Source organism: Centropristis striata, chromosome 14 (assembly GCF_030273125.1).
Source record: "Centropristis striata isolate RG_2023a ecotype Rhode Island chromosome 14, C.striata_1.0, whole genome shotgun sequence".
In the NCBI taxonomy this organism is placed as follows: Eukaryota; Metazoa; Chordata; class Actinopteri; order Perciformes; family Serranidae; genus Centropristis; species Centropristis striata.
In genome coordinates, this window is record NC_081530.1 from 4,003,428 (window position 1) to 4,021,021 (window position 17,594).

The 17,594-nt window shown below is 38.7% G+C and overlaps 1 protein-coding gene across 3 annotated transcripts in view; it reads right to left on the bottom strand.

Moving 5' to 3' along the window:
* The window catches only part of adcy2b (adenylate cyclase 2b (brain)), an 85,315-nt gene extending 69,573 nt beyond the window's left edge, over positions 1 to 15,742 (bottom strand). For all 3 annotated transcript variants that reach the window (XM_059349655.1, XM_059349654.1, XM_059349653.1), the window contains exons 1-2: positions 14,959 to 15,742; positions 369 to 566 (exon numbers count right to left, since the gene is read on the bottom strand). In XM_059349655.1, the coding sequence (XP_059205638.1) occupies positions 369 to 566; positions 14,959 to 15,225 (465 nt within the window). In that variant the 5' untranslated portion in view covers positions 15,226 to 15,742. The remainder of the gene's footprint in view (positions 1 to 368; positions 567 to 14,958) is intronic.
* Between the last annotated feature and the right edge of the window lie 1,852 nt (positions 15,743 to 17,594).

Below are 17,594 nucleotides of genomic sequence, written 5' to 3' on the forward strand. Positions count from 1 at the left end.
AAAGCTAGAGTGCAGAACTCCACCTTGTCGGGCCAAAGCTTCAAAAATAAAAGATTATTAATTTTGCATGGGAAAAAAAAGTAGTATTGCAATTTTTCAAAATGGTGCATTTGAATATTTCTACATACTGCAGACTGCTGACCTGGATTAGTCTATAACACTGGATTTGAATTGAATTGTTAAAGCTTGACAGAAACAATGACTAAAGTGTCTGGAGCATAAGAAAAAGTCAATCCAATTGATTGCAAGCCCACACACATGCAAGCAGAAATACTGTTATACATACTCTAAGTATAACTATGGCCACAGATTCTTCTTTTAGACACACGCATGCAGAAACACACACAAAAACACACATATTGATCTACCTGGTCCCAGGGGCTGAGTATCCCTCCTGAGAACATGAACAGGTAACCCATGGTGACGAGACATGCCCATATTAGGAGAGAGAAGAGGCCGAGCATCCGCTTGAAGACCGACTCAATGCAAACAAGGATGAAGATGGAGAGGAAGAGGAAGAGAGCCGCAGGAACCGTGATCAAGAACGTCATGTGGTCCTCTGTATTCTGGAGCGAGAGAGAGAGAAAGAGTTATTTGTTTTTATATATTTTTATACAGTTTCAGGTTTGATGAGTTCAGTGCAGTTTAACACTTTCCCAATCTGGAAACACACTAAATTCTGACTTGCAATAGGGACAATGATGATGACATTTTCATTGCATAGAGCAGCTATTCTCAACCTTGGGGTCGGGACCCCAGTTGGGGTTTTTTTGGTAATTTTGTTTCCTTTTTTTGTTATTTTGTGTCTTTTTTTTGTCATTTTGTGTCTTTTTTTTTTAATCATTTTGTGGTCAATTTGTGTCTTTTTTGTTATTTTGTGTCTTTTTTTAGTCATTTTGTTTCTTTTTTTGGTCAGTTTGTTTCTTTTTTTGGTCATTTTGTGTCTTTTTTGGTCATTAGTGTCTTTTATTGGTCATTTTGTGTCTTTTTTTTAGTCATTTTGTGTCTTTTTGTGGTCATTTTGTTTCTTTTTTGGGTAATCTGAACTGTGCATGTGAGATTGTGTTCAGTGAGCGGGCGTCTCGGAAAACATGCATGTTAAATTGGGGGTCGCGACTCAAAAAGGTTGAGAACTACAGTATGGAAGTAGTGGAAAACAAAGGTGGTCTAATAATGTTTTCCATGACTGTACTTGACTAGATTTCAGCACACTGTATGCAGGACCAAACTTATTACAGATCAGATTAACCCAAAACTTCCCTTTAACCTTAAAGCCAACAAACGAGGTAAAAAAACCACACACACACAAAGGGTGCTTACTTTCGGAGAATTCTCTCTATTGTCCTAGTGAGGACATTCGGTCCTTATAAGGATAGAGGTACAACATGACACACACAAACACACACAGATGAACAGACGGCACAGAGTTGGGCAGACAGACAGTCTGAGCCCAGAGAATGTGCTACAGCATCACTTCTGTGCCAACGCTGTCAAAGTCAGCATTTATGATCTGTCCACACACACACACACACACACACACACACACACACACACACACACACACACACACACACACACACACACACTATCTGTTTCTGTTTGTCTTTGAACAGACCTCCTCCCTCAACCACCTACTCATCCTCTACAGCTTCTTCTCCATTTGCACTTTGCCATGTTTATATTTAGGCAGTGGTGGAAAGTAACTAAGTACATTTACTCAAGTACTGTACTTAAGTACAATTTTGAGGTACTTGTACTTTACTTGAGTATTTCCATTTTATGTCACTTTATACTTCTACTTCACTACATTTTGAGGCAAATACTGTACTTTTTACCCCACTATATTTAGCTGACAGCTTTAGTTACTTTTCAGGTCAAGATTTAACATAAAAAACACAATAAATTTAGGTGATTAGACACTTTTTAAAATAAACCTCATAACAGTATATTAAGTAGTCAATATGAGCCCTACCTTGAGAATATTAAAACGCTGTATACATAAATGCATCAATAATAATAATCTAATATAATATTTGGAATACATAAAAAAAACTAACTGGCTCCATGCTGCATAAAGAGTACTTTTACTTTTGATACTTTAAGTACATTTTGATGCTGATACTTTTGTACTTTCACTTAAGTACATTTTGAACGCAGGACTTTTACTTGTAGTGGAGTAATTTCACAGTGTGGTATTAGTACTTTTACTTAAGTAAGGGATCTGAATACTTTCCACCTCTGTATTTAGGAGGATGTAGACAAGAAAAACTGTCCATCCCAACAGGTCAGTTGTGTTAAGCCAAAACTAATCTAGCTAAGGAAGGTGCTTCATTATGAGGCAGTTCAGCTTCTTTCTAACATTATGGTCAATTTATCAATTCATAATCTATTCCCACAATCAAGAGCTAATGATCATATGTCGCCGTGACAAGTTTTTCCTTTGTTTAAAGGATAAAGTACTTCATATCAGACAAAATTACTTTTCAAAACTTTTAGAGTAGATTTTGTCTATCATTCTCACAATCACTACACTAGCTATTCTCAACCTTGGGGTCGGGACCCCATTTGGGGTCGCGAGATGATTTCTGGGGGTCGCAAAATCATTTTGGAAGTCAGCTCTGTCTCCACTGTGTTAAAGTATTCATGTGTTTTAGTCTTTTTGGTCATTTTGTCTCTTTTTTTTTTTGGTCATTTTGTGTCTTTTTTTGTGTGGTCATTTTGTGTCTTTTTTTGGTCATTTTGTTTCCTTTTTTTGGTCATTTTGTGTCTTTTTTGGTCAATTTGTGTCTTTTTTTGTTATTTTGTGTCTTTTTTGGTAATTTTGTGTCTTTTTGTTGGTCATTTTGTGTCTTTTTTTGGTCATTTTGTGTCTTTCTTGGTCATTTTGTGTCTTTTTTCTGTCATTTTGTGTCTTTTTTTGATCACTTTGTTTCTTTTTTTAGTCATTTTGTGTCCTTTTTTTGGTCAATTTTTGGTCAATTTGTATCTTTTTTGGTCATTTTGTGTCTTTTTTTAGTCATTTTGTGTCTTTTTGTGGTCATTTTGTTTCTTTTTTGGTGATCTGAACTGTGCGTGTGAAATTCTGTTCAGTGAGTGGGGGTCGAGGACAACATGCATGTTAAATTGGGGGTCGCGACTCAAAAAGGTTGAGAACTACTGCACTACACTACTGTTCTCACCAAACGTCCATGGTAGGATGGACTGTTTGTTGGTCAAGGAAATATTACATCCTGCCATGCAATCGGCACTCTACTCATTTTACTCCTTAGACACTTTATTTTCTATTTTTATGTTAATATATATATTGTTACCTTTTGTTCATTGTTTTTCTTATCCTATATTGTGATTGTTTTTGTAACTTTGGAGCAATGTGGAACCAGAATTTCCTTTGGGATTAATAAAGTTCCATCTTATCTTATCTTATCTTATCTTAGGTACCTAATTGTAAAGTATGATTTCTGTTTTTTTAGGTGGGTATCAATTTACTCTGTTAACGCGGGCTTTCTTCATTTGACTGTCTTTGACTACCACAGTAACTACCCCCAATTCTATGAAAAATATATATTTTTTTATAAATTACACCAAATAGCAACACTGTTGCTGCAAATAAGGAAAGAGATGAATGCTGGGAGAAAATGACTAGTGTTCAAGCCCTCAGATCTATAGGTACTATATAAATACTGTGAAACGCTCAATTGAAAGAGAAATGCACACAGCACATATTCACAAACTCTGCTTTTAAACAAGCCCTTTGGTCTTCAGTAAAGTTGTGATGTCACAATTATACTACTGTAATGTTACAGCTATGTGAGACCCAGAAAACTGACCAATCAAAGCTGACAGGAGGGGGCTAAAAGAGACAGGTGTTAAAACGAGACAGCAGACAATACGGTAAAAAATAATGTATGTTTGTTTTAACATTACAGCGTGTAAACATGTTGTAGTATTCAGTAGTTCTCAACCTTTTTGAGTCGCGACCCCCAATTTAACATGCATGTTGTCCGTGACCCCCACCCAAAAAAGAAAAAATGACCTATAAAAGGAAAGAAAATGACCCAAAAAGACACAAATTGACCACAAAATGACCAAAAAAAGACACAAAATGACTAAAAAAAGACACAACATTACCAAAAAAGATACAAAATGACTAAAAAAAGACAAAATGACCAAAAAAGAAACAAAATTACCAAAAAAGTCACAAATAGACCACAAAATGATTAAAAAAAAAGACACAAAATGACCAAAAAAACATACAAAATAACCCAAAAAAAGGCATTAAGTGACCAAAAAGACTAAAACGCATTAACACATGAACACTTTAACACAGTGGAGACAGAGCTGACTTCCAAAATGATTTGGCGACCCCCAGAAACCATCTCGCGACCCCAATTGGGGTCCCAACCCCAAGGTTGAGAATAGCTGGTAGTATAAACCAAAAATACATGTATGAATCAGAAAGTTAGCATAATATGCCCCCTTTTAATGTTTTCATGCCAAGTACTTAAATCCTGTTGACTTGGTCCTACCAACTGACTGTAAAAAAGTACCTCTTATGATTTTGACTAAAAAACACTTTCCTATGCAAAATCCCACTCTTCAGAGTTTGTGGTCAGGGTAAGGATAAAGTACTTTCTGAGTCCTTTTGCCCTCTCCATGCAGTGTAAATTATGGAACAGCAGCTAAAAAACACCGTCATTTGGACTGAGAGCTTCCACACACTGAGCACACTTTCACAGACTTGATCCAACTAGACACCCACATAAACCATTTTAAGTTATTCCAGAGTCATGATTACACTGACAGGTCCAGCAGCTGTAAATGTTAAATTAGCCAGCCACTGTGAGATTAGATGCCACCGATTTTTTACAGTAAAATGAACATTAGTGTGGGCACAGATATGTGTTTGATTCGCCCAACATGCAATTCAGTGGAGCAGCTTTTATGTAACAGGAAGATGTCACAGGCTGTCGCCGTGACAAGTTTTTCCTTTGTTTAAAGGATAAAGTACTTCATATCAGACAAAATGACTTTTCAAAACTTTTAGAGTAGATTTTGTCTATCATTTTCACAATCACTACACCAGCTATTCTCAACCTTGGGGTCGGGACCCCAGTTGGGGTCGCGAGATGGTTTCTGGGGGTCGCCAAATCATTTTGGAAGTCAGCTCTGTCTCCACTGTGTTAAAGTGTTCATGTGTTTTAGTCTTTTTGGTAATTTTGTGTCTTTTTTGGTCATTTTGCGTCTTTTTTCGGGGTAATTTTGTGTCTTTTTTTGGTCATTTTGTTTCCTTTTTTTGGTCATTTTGTGTCTTTTTTGGTCATTTTGTGTCTTTTTTGGTCAATTTGTGTCTTTTTTTGTTATTTTGTGTCTTTTTTGGTAATTTTGTGTCTTTTTTTGTTATTTTGTGTCTTTTTTGGTCATTTTGTGTCTTTTTGTTGGTCATTTTGTGTCTTTTTTGGTCATTTATGTCTTTTTTGGTCATTTTACACTGACAGGTCCAGCAGCTGTAAATGTTAAATTAGCCAGCCACTGTGAGATTAGATGCCACTGATTTTTTACAGTAAAATGAGCATTAGTGTGGGCACAGATATGTGTTTGATTCGGCCAACATGCAATTCAGTGGAGCAGCTTTTATGTAACAGGAAGATGTCACGGGCTGAACCTTGAATTTGTGGTTGATTTGACAGTTTATTGACTCAAACTGCTTGTTGAGAATGGCAGAAGCTATTAGGCATTAGAGCATTTTGCAGTGTGTTAGTGTAGCAGCACGACGTAGCAGAGGTAGTATGAGTCAGGGTCTGGCAACGGGATCCCATGGGATATGACTGCTGACGCCACGCCAGCTATACAGTCAGCCTGGAGTGTGGATTGAATCCCAATCAGGATGTGAGCAAGGCTGCAAACACCAGAGGGATACCTGAGTGGACAGAGACCGAGCCTTTGGCCTCAAAACACATTTTGCACAAAGTGTAAGCTCACACACAACCACAGATTAGGGAGGGAGGGAGCTCCTCTCTCACCACACTGCAAAAAAGCCAGCTTGTATTTTTTGGCCTAAAACAGTGATTTAAGTTGGTTTAACTTGGAAATATAAATTATTGATATTTAGGGCAATAATGTAAGTTAGCACAACAAAGGAAGCCAGTTGTCTGCTCAAAAACAAGTTGGTTAGTTGTTGTTACTTATATCTTTAAGTTGGGGTTCAAAACAAGGGACAACAGTTTATTCTGGTCGGTCTGAAGATCATCTTTTTGTATTTTTTGGTTTCTGTCATATTTTTGTCTGCTGTGTTATTTATTTATTTGTATGTTCCTGTTTTTTTTTTAATATCTGTCTCCTATGGACCCTGAGTCTTGAATAAAAATTTGATTGATTGATTGCTAACTCTTATTTCTTTGTTGTGAAATGCAGGAAAGCGGTGAAATTCGGTCATTAGCGAAAGCTAGCGGCTAACTGATGCTAGCGGCTAACTGATGCTAGCGGCTAACTGATGCTAACGGCGCTGCTTGTTACAGCTACAAGAGTAGCCATTAGCGTATCAATGCTAACTCAAAATTGTGGTCGCAACATTAGTCATTACAATGTAAAATTATAAGTTAGTACAACTTACAGTTGAGCAAACTCAAAAAGTTGAGCAAACTCAAAAACAAAACTTAAAATATTTAGTTTAATTGTCAAACTTAAAATTTTATCGAAGTTTGTTGCCTTGAAATTTTGCGTTCACCCAACTTTTCTTTTTTTGCAGTGCACTTCTGTATTTTCACTTATTTGTCATAAGAAGATAGAAGCTTCTGCACTTTGCACATTTCTGATTGTAGGCCATCTAATCCTGTTAAAACCCTTTTGAAACCATTTAAAGCCATTTCCCTCGACATGGCACAGAGGGAGGGAGTTGTGCCTGCCTGCCGTAATATACTGCATTGTCACCCAGAACAATTATTTCCTTTTTTAGCCCAGTCTGGCTTATCCAGCTATTATACTGGGAGGAAAAAAGGGGGAACAGGGAGACACAGCAGCAGCAGAAAGAGACAGAGAGGTGCAGTAATGTAATTTTCAGGAGAGAAATGACACAAACACACCAAACACATTATCAGAAAGAAAAGAGGGTAGAGGTGGCTCAGCAGCTTGTGGTGAAATCATGATAGTGTATGCACTTTCCATGTATTGGTACCTTTTCAATATTTATAGTGCATCATGCAACAGCACTCCGAGCAGATTTCTTCAATCTCAGCTCTCAGCTTGGTTATGAAAATCATCAATAATCAACAAACCTTTCCTTGAGTGCTCCATTTGCAGTGTAGAGGAACGTTAACATAATCGGCTAAAACAGGTCAAAGGTTGCAGAGCATCCGGCACTTGACCCATTATGATTTATGAATTATTTAAACTAATTTAAATTGGCTTATCAGAATTTTAAAGAGGATCTATTGTCATTAAATGAAAGTTTGATACTTATTTCAATGCTAGTGAATATCCTTTAGACACTTATATATCAATAAATGCTAAATGATTACCAACGCCTTTCAATCGATACGTTTTTGGAAGACAATACTTAATAATTATGCATTGTGTTTGACTATTATTAAGAGATCTTGAGAGATTTTGTGACTGTGAGAACTTACCTCGGGGGAGTGATTCATCTTACATAGTAAAGAAATGGTCACTTCATAATCCATCCTGGATTCACATAGGTGAAACTGAAGGTGATATATCTACAAGTTCATTTACAGGTTAACTTAAAATAACAAGCTTGACTTTTGGTTTACTGGGGACACAAATAGTGAGTGCCTGGGTCAAAGTTCTGTGTTTTGTTTGACCTACAGTACTGTGCAAGCGTGAAAAAATGCTGTAAAATACGAATGAAAGAATAAGAAGTGAGTGAACAAAAGAAAAATTTAAATCAAACCGATATTTGGTGTTACTACCCTTTGCCATCAAACCAGCATCAGTTCTTCTACACTGTAATAAATGATTCTGTAGTCATTTAATTTCACTTAATATATTTGATAAAATGTATTAAATACAAATGCGTCCTTGATTTTGAGGCAGTTGTTTAAGTAACTTTAATATAAAAATGTTTGAGATAGAATCTACTTATTTTGATCACATTAAATATAATCTTTATGTGTATGTAATTCTAAATCAAAAGAATTTTGAATGAATCCAACACAATAGAATTAGTCCGTTTTTAATTGACAGGCACTTCCTGTTAAGTTGTTATTAACTCAACTTGTAACGTAGTTAGATTTAATTAATAATAGTGCCTGCAATCTGTTGCCTCAATTTTATTGAGTAGCTATTGTTTATCTTTTTTTTTTTTACAGTGTAAGCATTTTTTCACACCTGCCTAAGACTTTTGCACAGTACCGTATACCCACCCTCCCAACGTCCCTATACGGACTTTCTCAGTCTTTATATGTCGCCTCCAGTACTTCTTTGCTCCTTCCACAATAACTACGCCTACTGGAGGTTGCCACCTAACAACATCAATAAATGCAAGTAATATTAAGCTGAGCCTATGTGCTAATTATGGGGAAGTGCGCAGCAAAACGAGGAAGTGCCTTTTTGGCTGTCCTTTACAGGTGCAAAAAATGATTCGGTGCCCTCTAGGGTGCCCCTTCATACAAAAAATTATGATGATGATCCCTCTAGTGCAAGAAAATTCGATAACGTGCCTTAATGAGAGCCCTTCTAGCGCCTTTTTTCCTGTTTGGTGCCTCCATGGTTGAAAAAGCAAGTGGTGAAGAGTGGTGAAAATGAGAGAAAGTGCCTTATTGGCTGCCCTTTACACATGAAAAAAGTTATTAATTGCCCTCTAGGGTGCCCCTTTATACAATAAATTATGATGATGTGCCCTCTAGAGATTCTATAATACGGTATCTCCCAACTGTGAATAATGTTATGTGCGATGTTTGCTCTCATTTAGCTGTCAAAGTGCACAAAATAGATGCATTTTACTTAAAAATTTACAAATTTTCTCCCGGGGGAGCAAGCCCCCAGACCCCCCTAGATGGTTTGGTTCGATACTTTTAATTGTCAGTACCATATCATTAATTACTTTGATCTGGATCTCCTTTTAACTTAATGTTAATATTTCATCATACATGATGCATCGGAGCTTTTTGCTGCTGGTGGGGCTCCATGTTGTGCAGAATGTGCCCTTTTTATATTTTCGTCCTGCCCTTCTAACAGTCTGAGTCCGCCACTGGTTCTGGGTGTAAATTACAACCTGGTCTCACAGGAATCCGTGAACTAGCCACGGATTTGCTTAACTCAAAATCCGTGGAATAGCCACAGAATCACTCAAATTTCGGTGAAACTGACACGGATTTCGCTACAATGCAAGTTAATGACAGTCATATCCCGTGGCTATTCCAACATACAAAGTGATTATGTACATTCACTGAGTGAATATTTAGAAAATAAAACATATATTTCTCGCTAGAAATGTGATCAAAATCCATTTTTATGCAGAAACTAAGTCAAAATATTGATTTTTTCACAAAAAATGAGAGAACTGTCCGCCATGTTTTTTGTTCTGACCGCCGGGACCTTGAAAGTCACGTGACTTGGAACAAACCAATAGGAACAAATATCCATGGAATAGCCACGGGATATGACTGTCATTAACTTGCACTGTAGCGAAATCCGTGTCAGTTCCACGAAAATTTGAGTGATTCCGTGGCTATTCCACGGATTTTGAGTTAAACAAATCCGTGGCTATTTCACGGATTCCTGTGAGACCAGGTTTGTAAATTAATGGGATAACAATTAGGATTTGTTGTTTGTTGGGAAAAGGAGAGGCTTGGGGATCAACTTGATTGGCTTTGCTTGTTTATAGCATTGGTTTGCTTGTTCATTTCACATACTGAGGTATCCATAAGGTACAAAAAAATCTGTTATTCAGTAAAAATGAACAAATAGTAAAAATGTTTCTATGTTACAGTCAACATTTCTTGTATCTGTGTGTACAGCACCAGTGCTTTGTGGTGTTGCAGCTCTGACCACACCTCAGTCAATGATGTCACAGCATCTATTTCACCTCATTCGTCCACCTTCCTGACCCTAAGTAATAAAATGGTGATCCATCACGACAAAAACACCCTGCTCTCACTACCCTGCATCTATCAATCTGTCACTGAGATGAAATATCAGTGCATGAGTGTTCACAGATGTTATTAATATAATATATAAAAAAGACGTGTTGCAAATGATGAAACGTGAACTGAAATTAACGTAAGAGTCGATAAAAAAACATTCTTTACCAATTCATAGATTAATAATGTTCCATTACTATATATTATTGACCTCTATTAAACTGTCACATGGTGTTGGGTTAATGCACTGCAACACACACACACACACACACACACACACATTCTTATACACGCTCCAATCAATACAGCTTCAAGGCCACAAGAAAGAAAAAGGATTATTTTCTTTTAAGAATCGCAGATAAAATGGAGAAGGAAATGAGAGACTTCCTCAGAAACACACCCAAACAACACACACAGTCACAAACATGAACATGTATACAAGCCTGCATATATACATACTAACACACACACACACACAAACTTTACAGTTTGGGTGGAGGAGTCAATGTCCTTAAAAACCCACATTCACTCACTCCAGCCCTGATCTGTAGAGAAAGATAAAAGTGTGCAGTCATTTCGGGAGCATTAGTGCTGCTTTGGTTGAGTTTCTGCCGGCTCACTGATAAAGCCAGAACACTTACAACAACATCCTCCCCTCCCTCCACCTCCTGGTCCCCAGCTCCAAACACTCTATTTATTCCTGCCATTCTTCTTCGTCCAGTAGTAATAAATACCCACGCCTCGCTGAAGAACCACTCCGTAACCACAGACAGATATGTCTGTAGTTACGGAGTGGTTATGTAGGAAGAAATTGGAAAGAAAAGATGATTTGAAATTGTGAATGATGGGGAATTATTAGAGGAGATTGTAAGAACACACAGGTCTACACCCCCCAGAAGAAGAGAATGGAGAATTACATCGACCGGCCAGGGCAATAAGACCTATTGATTTGTCTTAAATAGAAGTAAAAGAATCGATTCAGGTGAAGGTTCTCCTGGGATCGACCCTGTTATGGAGTTCAATTGAATGTAACAGGGCTAGAGACAGCCTTGAGCAAGCGCTTAATCGCTACAGGGGGCTGGACTTCACGGAAAAATTTTCCCTCCCAATATCAGTAATGACCAGTCATTAAATGCTTCCAAAAAGGCTTATCTTTTTGCAATATTCAGTGTTAAACCGACCCACTGGACGGTCACTGAACTCATCCCTTTTCATGTTGTGTTCATGTCAGTGGAGACAACAGCTGTGCATGCGGCTCGCGAGTGTGTGCCAAAGTTTTTGGCTGTTTGTTTCCTCCGTGCACCAAGCAGAGATGATCGCTCACACACTGCAAAAAAGCCAACTTGTATTTTTTTGGCTTAAAACAGTGATTTAAGTTGGTAAAACTTGGAAATATAAATTATTGACATTTAGGGCAATAATGTAAGTTAGCACAACAAAGGAAGCCAGTTGTCTGCTCAAAAACAAGTTGGAGAGTTGTTGTTACTTATATCTTTAAGTTGGGGTTCACAACAAGGGACAATAGTTCTGCTAACTCTTATTTCTTTGTTGTGAAATGCGGGAAAGGGGTGAAATTCGGTCATTAGCGAAAGCTAGCGGCTAACTGATGCTAGCGGCTAACTGATGCTAGCGGTTAACTGATGGTAGCAGCTAACTGATGCTAGCGGCTAACTGATGCTAGCGGCGCTCCTTGTTACAGCTACAAGAGTAGCCATTAGCGTATCAATGCTAACTCAAAATTGTGGTCACAACATTAGCTGACATTTCATAGCGGCGTTACAATCGTGCCAATTCAGCACATTGTAGATGTAAGGATTAAAAGTTATTGAAATGTAAAATTATAAGTTCAAAAATCTGAATTCAGAGTTGAGCAAACTCAAAAACAAAACTTAAAATATTTAGTTTAATTGTCCAACTTAAAATTTTATCGAAGTTTGTTGCCTTGAAATTTTGAGTTCACCCAGCTTTTCTTTTTTTTGCAGTGCAGGTCTACCGCTCAGGTAGAACACAGCGTGTTTAAACCATGTTAAAAATAAACCAGTGTGCTACTTCTGCTGAGCAAAATTTGGTCGGGTGTTTGTCAATGTAGCAGACGAGAGGAAGACCTGGGTCGCTTGTCTTAGCCAGTTACCCAACTCAGTGTCTGAATGAAGAGCTTGCCCTTGGCTTCCAGGCGCTATGTTGAGAGCACGACGCCCACGGAGAGAAAAGCATAAGTCTGCAGATCACCCTGAACATACATCAGCAAAACAATCATTTCGAAACAACAACAACAATCCCAGCAATGAGTGGGATTCCTTTTGTAAGGGTATTTCATAAAAACACAAAAGCAGGACTTGAGAAACAATAGCTTGTGTTCGTGGTTGAGTGTTTGTGTCCAAAACAACACTTTTCACTTGACAAAAGCACCAACACCTACACAGCTGCGAACCAACTCTCATCCCGCTCTTGATCCACTCTGCAAACACGGCGTTGCGATTTAAAGTGCCGCTTCACGGCCTCTTATGTTGTCACACATAATCACACACATGCACATCAGCCTCCCGGTCTCATTCAGTCTCGTGCAACCCAAAACTCTTCGTTTATTCCAACACACTTCAGTTATGCTAACAAGAGGGCTTCTATCTGAAGTGGGATAATAGCTTGTAGCCATTCAGAACCTGTTTATTAAATCAAAAATACATATACATGTATATAATATTCTGACAATATAAAATGCATTTAAGCATTTTGATTATTACAGTTCATTATGAAAAGAAATTTTAAGGTACAGTTCATCTCTGTTGATCAATCTAGATAGTGTTGGTGTGAGTTGCTGAGTGCTGGAGACACCACACATAAAGACCTCGTTGTGAGCAGATTCAAGTAGGAACTATTTATTTTCCTTCATGAGAAGCTTCACAACAAGGTCTGTGGATTATGTTGAGTACCCAGGTCAGGATTTCTGGAAAGTTGAGTTTTTCAAATGTATTTTTTGTCAAGCGAAGTGCCATCTAGATCCATTATATTCAAGAGGAGGCAACATCTATCTCATATCTCCAACTCTGTAACTCACAGCACTACTACACTACAGCAGCTATTCTCAACCTTGGGGTCGGGACCCCAAATGGGGTCGCGAGATGATTTCTGGGGGTCGCCAAATCATTTTGTAAGTCAGCTCTGTCTCCACTGTGTTAAAGTGTTCATGTGTTAATGTGTTTTACTCTTTTTGGTCACTTAATGTCTTTTTTTTTGTCATTTTGTGTGTGTTTTTGTGTCTTTTTTTGATAATTTTGTGGTCAATTTGTGTCTTTTTTGATCATTTTGTTTCCTTTTTTGGTAATTTTGTGTCTTTTTTTAGTCATTTGTGTCTTTTTTTTTGTCATTCTGTTTCTTCTTTTGGGTCATTTTGTGTCTTTTTTGGTCATTTTGTGTCTTTTTTTTATCATTTTGTGGTCAATTTGTCTTTTTTGGTCATTTTGTTTCCTTTTTTGGTCATTTTGTGTCTTTTTTTAGTCATTTGTGTCTTTTTTTGGTCATTTTGTTTCTTCTTTTTGGTCATTTTGTGTCTTATTTTATCATTTTGTGGTCAATTTGTGTCTTTTTTGGTAATTTTGTTTCCTTTTTTTGGTAATTTTGTGTCTTTTTTTGGGTGATCTGAACTGTGCGTGTGAGATTCTGTTCAGTGAGCGGGGGTCGCGGGCAACATGCATGTTAAATTGGGGGTTGCGACTCAAAAAGGTTGAGAACTACTGCACTACAGGACTACAGGTAAATGTGTGTTTCTGATTTTGGGGTGACTGCCAGAGAGAAGCACCAGTGGAATGAGGTAAGGGAGGAAGGTTTTGAGTGAAAGGCCTGAATAAAATAATTAATGTGCTATGCTAGAATTTTTAAGATGACATGTATAATTCAAAACACTCATGTTTGCACTAAAGTTCTCCTCAATGTTTGCAGAACTATCATTTTCTTTTGTCTGATTTTTCTGTTTGTGCTGGCTGTTGCAACTCATGTTTGTTCACTATGTTGAGAAAAACATCACACTTATTATTATTATTATTATTATTATTATTATTATTATTATTAAACAATAAATATGTCTATATCTTAGCTAAGCATAAAGACTGGAAACAGAGCTGGCCAAAAAATTGTTTAGTTCATTACCAGCCTATAAAATATCTCATTTTAATTAGTTATTAGTTATTATTTAAAAGTTTTTTGTATTTTGGATTGAACAAAGCAGATGTAATGTGTTCATTAGTTCGCTTTAGAAGTGCTCCTAAGCTGATTTTTCTTCCTTTAAACAGAGCCAGGCCAGCGGTTTCTCCTGGTTTTCAGCCTGTATGCTAAGCTAACAGTCTCTGGGCTCAAGTTTCCAGTTAGACCAAAAATATTTTTATTTTTTTGGACTGATGTAGTTTTGGTTGTGTTTTAGCCACATGCTAAACAAGCCCAACTGCAGAAACTAGAAGATGTTACATTTTAAATTAAGTCTCATACACATTTTGGATAGAGTTTTCCTATTAACTTGGGCTAAAACAATTTTTTTGTCTAATCCTAACCCTAAATTTATCCCTAATCCTGTCTGAACAGGTGGGCTTTGAGAGGTTAAAATTTAAAACTTAAAAAAAAAAAAAAAAAAGAACTATGAATTCTGAATTTGTTGCATATTTTATTTACATTTTATAGTGCCTCAACTTTTGAAATTGTACCATGTTCTTTTTTAAAATTAATTTAAAAAAAACAACCTCCTGCCGCCTCTTTATTATATACAAATTAAAGTACACTATACACTGTTTTCTGGATGGACTTACCCACATCTCTAAAGACCTGTCTAAACACTTACCTTTGCACACACACACACACACACACACACACTCACCAGTCCTGAAGCAAAGAACACTGCCAGCAGTGCGAGGCAGGTTCCCATGACGATCAGCAGCAGGAACACGATCAGCGGATGCTGCTGGCTCATTCTGTAGTAGGACTCGTACAGCCAGTCCTGGGGCTTCTCAACCTCCACACACACCTCTGTACCCTGGAACCCCGGGCAGCCGTCTCCCAGGCTCTCGGGCAACTCGGCACCTTCGCCGCCATCGTTCTTCTCCAGCAGGTAGCGTCCGCGGGTCCACAGAGCCTCCTGCCACATGGGTAGCTGCCTCTGGAAGCTTTGGTCCTGCTTTCCTGCTGACCAAAACACAAAAACGGCAAAAATAGCTGGAGTAAGGGGTGCTTTCGCTCCCCTTCCTCCTCCCCCCTCAAAAGTCCACCTCCTCCTCCTCTTTGTTTAAAAAAGTTTGGTCAGCTGTGAGGAATGGATGGACAGCTGAGTGAAACCAAGCCAACTTTTCAGCTCTGCTTTCCCTTCTTGCATCCCTTGCCGCTCCTTCTGCTTGAGGTGACAAACTGAGTCAGGACAGTGTGAAAGCCAATCTTCCTTCTTTCTTTCTTCCACCTCCTCTTCTTCCTCTCAGAGAAGGTTGTCGGACACCGAAGGCAAGAGATGAGACTGCAGCTCCCTTTTGCTCCTGCTTCTCCTTCTTGTTGTCTGGTCAGTCAGATAGAGAGCCAGCAGCCTCTGCTCAGTGCACGGCGCTGCAGCTCAGACGAGGCAACATGTTACTCTGCTGAGGTGCAGATGAGGAATGAGGGAGAGAGAGAGAGAGAGAGAGAGAGAGAGAAAGACAAGGGAGGGAGAGAGAGAATGTGTATAACTGGGAGGGAAGAAAAGAGAGTGAAAGGACAGAGGGTGTGTACCAGTGTGTGTGTGTGTGTGTGTGGTGGGGAGAGCTAGTGGGTAAAAGTGTGTGTGTGCTGTACCTATCATAGCGGATGCAAAAGTGAGAATGGTGATGTGTGAGATTGGCTAATGTGGAGAGAACTGGTATATGACTCAAGACTGTGGTTTGTGTGTGTGTGTGTCTGTGTCTGTGTCTGTGTGTGTGTGTGTGTGTGTGTGTGTGTGTGTGTGTGTGTGTGTGTGTGTGTTTGCAAGGTACAGAAAAAAGAAGAGACTCAGAAATTTACATAAGAGAGAAACAGAAGTTGGCAGAAGAGAAGAGAGGAAGAAGAAGAACTGTGTGTTTGCCAGTATGTGTGTGTGTGTGTGTGTGTGTGTGTGTGTGAGTGAAAAGCAGAGCAAAAGTGAGTGAGCGAGAAGGGTTCTAACAGCTGTGCTAAACCAAGAAAAGCAGCGGAGTGTGGAGGGAAAAGTGACGAAAATGCCATCCAGCAGCCGGCGACGAGATAAAAAGACAGGCAGGAAAAACACACGGGGAAGGGGGGAAGGACGGGGAGGAAGAGGAAGAAGAAACAAAGTCAGGAAGGAAAGACCTCGGGAGACAGAGAGAGTGTGGGAGGAAGAGAGATCGGCGCATCAAACGAGGGGGAAGGAGAGGGAAGAGAGGGCTGGTAATGAGTGAAAGTTTGAGAGCGACACTGACTGTGTGTGTCGGCGGTTGAAGTAAAATAAGATCTGATGAAGCACACTCCCAGTATTCCTCTCCTCCTCCTCCTCCTCCCAGCTTTCATTTCTCTCTCTTTCTTTCTCCACTCCTGCTCCGCCACAGCGAGCTCCCTCTCACCCCTCTTGCCATGCTACATGTGATGCTCTGTCAAGTGTGAAAATGGCCGTGCCACTTGAATGTGTTAAATCCACATAGTCCTTTTAGCACCAGACAGAGAGAAACTGTATGCATGCAGCATACCTAATAATGATAATAACTGTGCAAAGAACTGAAGGTCATTTTAGAAAGTATAGCTGTACATCTTCAGCTAGCTATGTGTTGGCTTTACCCAAACAGTATGAGGCTCTGTCCCAGAGCACCAAAACTAACAAGCAGCTATAAGCAAAGTGACAAACACACATATCCCCAGTGGTATACACCCACCCTGTGGGCAATCTGGTAACAACCTATACAAATTGAACAGACTGTACAGACTGTCAGTGCTGGCGGCTCTGTGAAGCTGTACAAAAGACAAATTGATCCTCTGAGATAAATTCTCACATCAGCATGCTAAAATGCTCAGTGCTAAGAGATCAAATGTTCCTAGTTTAGTGTGTTAGCATGCTAATGTTTGACAATAAGCACTAAACACAAAGTCGAGCTGATGGGAGTGTCATGACTATTGCTGGGATTTGGTTATAAAGCAGAAATTGGAAAACATTTTAAGATGGCTTTAAGAGGGTTTGTATTTCCCCAACGGGTAGTGATAATTTGTAAGCTATTTTTTATTGCCTTAGCCAAGGAGGATATGTTTACAGTGTTATTTGTCTGTTTGTTTGTTTGTTTGTTTGTCTGCAGGATTATAGAAAAAGCACTGGATGAAGGATCATAAAACTTAGTGGAGGAGTCCAGGAAGAACCTATTATTTTTTTTGAGTGGATCCAAATCATGGGACAGATATACAGTTGAAACCAGAACTTTACATACACTATATAAAATGACACATATGCTATTTTTCTCACTGTCTGACATGAAATCAGACAATCACTTTTCCTGTTTTAGGTCTGTTAGT